General features: G+C 37.3%; 1 protein-coding gene across 1 annotated transcript in view; it reads right to left on the reverse strand.

The window, feature by feature from the left end:
• Nucleotides 1–5,667, reverse strand: part of LOC127130170 (UTP--glucose-1-phosphate uridylyltransferase-like) — a gene marked incomplete at its 5' end in the record, with an annotated part of 28,230 nt that extends 22,563 nt beyond the window's left edge. Inside the window, 5 exons of the mRNA XM_051059237.1 lie at nucleotides 4,100–4,145; nucleotides 4,292–4,367; nucleotides 4,452–4,504; nucleotides 5,426–5,458; nucleotides 5,587–5,667. Of these exons, the coding sequence (XP_050915194.1) occupies nucleotides 4,100–4,145; nucleotides 4,292–4,367; nucleotides 4,452–4,504; nucleotides 5,426–5,458; nucleotides 5,587–5,667 (289 nt within the window). The remainder of the gene's footprint in view (nucleotides 1–4,099; nucleotides 4,146–4,291; nucleotides 4,368–4,451; nucleotides 4,505–5,425; nucleotides 5,459–5,586) is intronic.
• Between the last annotated feature and the right edge of the window lie 333 nt (nucleotides 5,668–6,000).

Here is a 6,000-nt window from a genome sequence, read left to right on the forward strand (position 1 = left end):
TTGTGGTTTCAATGGCCACTCTCTTAATCAAAAACTTTTTCATAACCTTTAGCTATTAGGTTTGAGTTATCCTTGAGGTAGATGTAATACTCACCTATATCCTTAGTGATGGACAATGAGTCTTCCATGCTTATTATAGGGTTAACACCTCATTAGCATGTTGAAGCTATCCTCACATGGTGGATTTGTGGTTTTAGGTTGAGTTTTCTCCCTTGGATAACAAAAGACCTTAAGGCTTTTGGACCAATCAATTCACCAACTTGTTTTGAGATTTTTACCCCGAACTACGAGGTTTTGATCCTAATCTTTTCTAAGATGGTACGTAGGCAATGGGTTTATCCATCCAAACACAAATTGTAAATAACTTGTATATTCTTTTCTCATCTCTTCAATCATGTTTGCACAAATAAATTTTCACAAAATACCAACCTTACAACAAGTGTGAAAAGGGCTCCCTAGGAGTACCTAGGATGTTTTGGGTGCTTAAAACCTTCCCATTGCATAACCAACCCCCTTACCCCGATCTCTGACAGTTTTACTAGTTTTTGATTCGATAAAAGTTTTAGGTTTTTGTTCGGTTTCTAACCATTCATTTGGATAAATAGAAGTGCGGCGGAGACTCGACTTGTATGGTTTACCTTGGATTTAGTCAATATCTCTAATGGTAACGAATACCCCGCTTTAGATAAGTGGCGACTCTGCTGGGGAAATTTGCCTAGTGGATTTTGCCTACTTTTCATAATTGTTGTATTGTATTGTATATTATTTTGTGACATATTTTTTGTGCAATTTGTGATTACTGTATTGTATGTAATCATTGAATTGCTTGAATATTAATTCTTTGTATGCTTGGTGATCTTTGTGAGATGAGTTCTATACCCGAACTCGAGTGCACTTAGGATAGGAGAATGGCATAGTCTTGTCAACTTGTGTGGAGTTATTCCTTAGAAAGTTGACTTGCAAGCCCATTCACTTGGTGGAGGTCATGTTGGGATCAATAATGTAACACGAGTAGTCGTGGTTAGGCATTACTCTTTCCAATATAGACCTTAGAAGCCAAGGACCTTAGTTTACCAAGCCCATTTTGGCCTATTTTTAGGACGTAGTGCGAAGGAAGTTCAAGTGTAAGATTTGATACGATTGTTACGCGATACTAGACTCATAAGAGTCTCTCTTGAGAATATTTTTGGAATACGAGTAGTCGTTTATCCGATAATATCCGAAATATGGGATGATGACTATGGGAACCTCTTGTAGAACATGTTTGGCAGGTTTAACCCTAGTACACGCCTTTTGGGTGGTTCTTAACCGAGACTCCATGCTCGTGACTTGCAACAAACCCTTGATTCATGGTTGATCCATTCTTGTATCGTTAATATCAATGGAACTTGGGTGTTGATAAGGTGTAAACCATAATCCACCAAAATGGATGATTGATATTAAGGATGACTTGATCCATCCCATGACCTTTGTGTGGTGTGCTTTGCTTGATCCTTTAGTGTGATTGTTGCATCCATGCATTCATGCACCCATTTGCATCCATATCATCAATAATGAGAAAATTTTCAAGGAACTTAAGACGTCTATTTGCAAATTTTCAGACATGGAAAGACAAAGAAGGAATATGAAGAAGTACAGTTTCAGACAACCCGACTTGAAGGAGCTAAGGAATTTTACATCCTATGTATTAGATCCCTTGGGTTTCAAAGCCCGTTATGGGAAGCTTCTGTCTGTTCTGACTACTCAAGTGGACGAAGGATTGATGAGTGTATTGGTGCAGTTCTATGATCCCTTATACCATTGCTTCACATTTCCGGATTTCCAGCTTTTTCCCACGCTTGAGGAGTATGCCTACCTTGTGGGTATACCTATCCTAGACCAGTTGTCGTTCAGTGGTTTAGAGAGTATTCCTACTTCTCAAGAGATAGCTGATATGTTGCATATAGATGAATCTCTGGTTGGTGCTCATATGACTACCAAAGGTGGAATTCAAGGTCTCCCTTCTGAGTTCCTCATCGCTCAATCTACTATATATGTGAAGGCCATGAGTGAGGACGCCTTTGAAGCCATATTTGTACTTCTCATCTATGGGCTAGTGTTATTCCACAACAACGACAAGTTTGTGGATGTGAACGCTATTAGGATTTTCTCTACTATTAATCCCGTTCTGACTCTGTTGGGTGACACTTACTTTTCTTTGCATATGAGGAATGCAAAGGGTGGTAGTACCATTGTGTGTTGTTTGCCTCTACTGTACAAGTGGTTTATATCGCACTTGCTGAGACGGTCGCCTTCAAGGAGAACAAAGGATGTCTACGATGGTCCACGAGGCTTATGTCTCTCACTAATGATGATATCTTTTGGTACAACCGTGTATATGATGGTGTGCAGATTATCGACTCTTGTGGTGATTCTCCAATGTGCCTCTTCTTGGTACATGTGGTGGGATTAACTACAACCCTATTTTGGCACGTCATCAGCTTGGATTCCCCTTAAAGTATAAACCTAATAACATTTTGTTAGAAGGTGTGTTCTTTCAAGAGGGTAAAGATCCCCAGAACATGAAGGGCAGGATGGTCCGCACTTGGCGCAAGATCCATAGGAAGGGAAGGAAAGAGTTGGGTCCGAAGAACTGTATTGCTTTGGAACCCTATACCTCTTGGGTTAGGAGGAGAGCTTCCGAGTACCTCATGCCTTATGAGTATCCAAGACCTACATCTTTGGTTGTGGTTGGGCCTTCAACCCTCTCTGACTAAGGAGTAGAGGAGTTGAGAGACGAAGACCGTTCACGTGCCTGGATCCGTGAACGAGAGGAGTTGCTTCAGCAGATTAGAGAGAAGGATGCTTTGATAGAGTTCCTTGAGCACCAGGTTATTGATGAGCCTGATGATGCATTGACTTCTCTTCTTCCTCAATCTTCCAAGTTCTGGAAGAGGAAGTATGATCGACTCGCCAAAGAGAAGGCAGATATGGAGGCAGCCCGTGAGAGGGAGGTGAAGAGGCTTCGTGCAACTTATCTTCCAGTCTCCAGAGCTTTAGATGATTGTTTCTAGGGTTCCATAGGATGTTCATTTTCCTTCTCTCTTGTATTATATTTGGTTACCAAGACTGTACTTCTTTGGTGTAAAAATATTTCCAAATATTATTGATGTGATATTTCCATATGTGATAAATGTTTAATATTTCCATATTTGCAAATAGGACTCACTACGCCAAATAAGGGAAAAGAGGGCGCTTTTTTTGGCCTATAACAGCGCTTTAAAGCGCCCTCTAATCTGGCGCTGGCATAGGTAAAGACAGCGTTTTTTTTCTTGGTGAAAGCGCTCTCTAAAGTGGCTCTTTAAGCCCTTTAAGGGCCACTTTAGAGGGCGCTTTTTAAAGAAAGCGCCCTCTAAAGTGGAAACTTTTAAGGGTTTAGAGGGCGCTTTTACTGGAAAGCGCCCTCTAAAGTGGAAACTTTTAAGGGTTTAGAGGGCGCTTTTACTGAAAAGCGCCCTCTAAAGTGGAAATTTAAAGGGTTTAGAGGGCGCTTATTTTGGAAAGCGCCCTCTAAAGTGGGTGGTTATTTAAAAAAAAAATTTAAAAAGCGCTATATTTTTTTATTTATTTTAGACAACCTGTATATTGAAGCAGTACACCTAAAACTGTATAATTTGAAGCCCTTTTTCACACATTGCATTCAACAAGCCTTATATACAACAATCCATACATATACAACAATCCACTGATATATAATCGTTTAACTTCTAAAGATTCTAAATATACAACCAATTCATAACTTAAAAAGAAATAAAACTAAGTAGCAAAAGCATCTCTGAGATGTATGTTTTTTTTGCTAGCCGCAGTATTCTTAGCAACAACCTCTTTTTGTTCAATATCAATAGCATGAACCTAAAATATCATAAAATTAGTTAGGTGAAGTATAAGATCAAGAATTAATATTTTCTATGCATAAATATCATATAATTGTGTTTATACCTTCTTTTTTTTATGCAACTGACTCGATTTGCTGCGTAATCCCCTTATATAATCATGGATCTTTAAACTCTTTAACTTGAGGTCTTTCATAGACACAAGTCTTCTAATATCTGAAGAGTACCCTTCTGGAACTTTAACTTCAGATCAACTTTTACTCCATCAACTTCCTAAATTCACAAATTTTGTCAGCAATTTAGATCTTAATGTCAAAGAGTCGGGCGACTAGCCAACGCTATAGCAACCCTATAAAAAAAAATAAAACAAACGGAAAAGATGAGCTATTGCCTGTTTATTGAAAATGACCGATATTAACCTTAGGATTGGGAATAATCTCCATCTTCAGAGCATCAGCCTCAACAAGCCTTTTAATTGCTTTTAAGTTCACCCATCTGTAAATCATATGTTGTCAATAGTAAGCACGCCAAATGTGAATATAATCTATAACAATCAGGGAGCAAACCAACAAAACTTACAAGTTATTTGTATTGAAAATTTTGAACTTCTCTATCGACTTAAATTCACTGACCTGCAAGAAAACAGGCATTGATTGATCAAGCTAAAAAATTCTCAACATCTTTGCCAATAACTTGCCATCATAATTTACAAGAATGTTACAGCTACCATAAATTATGATCAAATATGAGAATATCATGGTCAAAAAAGTGTTGCACACTTTTATCAAGTGAGCATCAATTTGAGGATGGTAAACTGAGAGGAAATGGAGAGGGTAGGGTAGATTTTGTTAACAATATTATGATAAAGATCCACTTTATTACTTCTTATGGTAACAAATAAACCCCAAAAAAATTGCAAATATGTGTTTGAACATCATATCACTCACTTCCCAGTTGTCACTCTAAATCCTAATTAAGGAGTCATCATTAATGTCAACGGTGGATAAAACTTTAAAATAGAATATTGACAATTCATGATTATAGTTCATAAGATGTCGCCAAGTCTCGTTCAATTCAACAGGCTTTTTGTTTTCTCAACATAGGAGCTATTATCAAAACAAGAGCTGACAGTGTAAAAGGGTTTAGTGAATAAATGATGCTTCATAACTATCCGTAGTTCCTTATGTTGAATATATGATTTCCGACCTTCAAAATTTCCATTAAATAAATAGTGTTATTTTATTCAAAATGACAGCAGTGAGTCTTTTAACTTTCCTGATCTATTATTAATAACTGGTTTTGCCTAGCCATGAGCTTTATGGTCAAACAAGTATTTAACAACTTGTTAGCACCAATTCAACTTAAAGGTCCTTGACAGCCAACCAAATATGGCTATTTAAAAGCAGACGAGTCATTTCCTTCTTAGTCATAAAAACCCGCATAGTTAACCAAGATCCTTATGCTTTATAATTTACAAAAACAATTACCTAGTGCCTACACTTGGGAAAGGGAGATGATCTAAGAATGAATACAAGACAGATTTAGTGGCTTACATGTTCATCTGGGACTTGGGCAATTTCCAGGAGCTGCATTAAACAATCAAAGATAATGTCACTTAGCATCAATACCTTAAGATTCTAATTGATCATAAGTTTACTGACTTAATCAAATAAATTTTGGTTGAGAAGAAATGAATTGAGCAACAGATACGTGCCTGAACCCTTCCTTCATAAGAAATAAGAGTGCCACCCTTCACATCAGCCAATGTCTTGGGAGTCACCTGTATTACAAGCCCCAAGAAAAAAAATCAATATTATGTAGGTCTAAATCTAAATGGAAGTTTCTTGATAACATCTATCTTTATTTACCTCCATACAATATTCATTCTTGTTCTGGATCAAATGATTTAAGATTTCTTGATTAACCAGTCAAGGATACCGTTGTACTTGAGATACCCTTTGCATGTACAAATAACAAACAAGCAATACAACCAAAATGTAATAGAAAATAAAACATAAGGAAGGATACTCAAATCAACTAGGGCACCCAAGTTATCTGAATTGGCAACGAACACATACTCCTTACCCTGTAAGAGAGTAAAAAAAGAAAAGATAGTGATGCATTAATT

This window comes from Lathyrus oleraceus, chromosome 3, assembly GCF_024323335.1.
Source record: "Lathyrus oleraceus cultivar Zhongwan6 chromosome 3, CAAS_Psat_ZW6_1.0, whole genome shotgun sequence".
In the NCBI taxonomy this organism is placed as follows: Eukaryota; Viridiplantae; Streptophyta; class Magnoliopsida; order Fabales; family Fabaceae; genus Lathyrus; species Lathyrus oleraceus.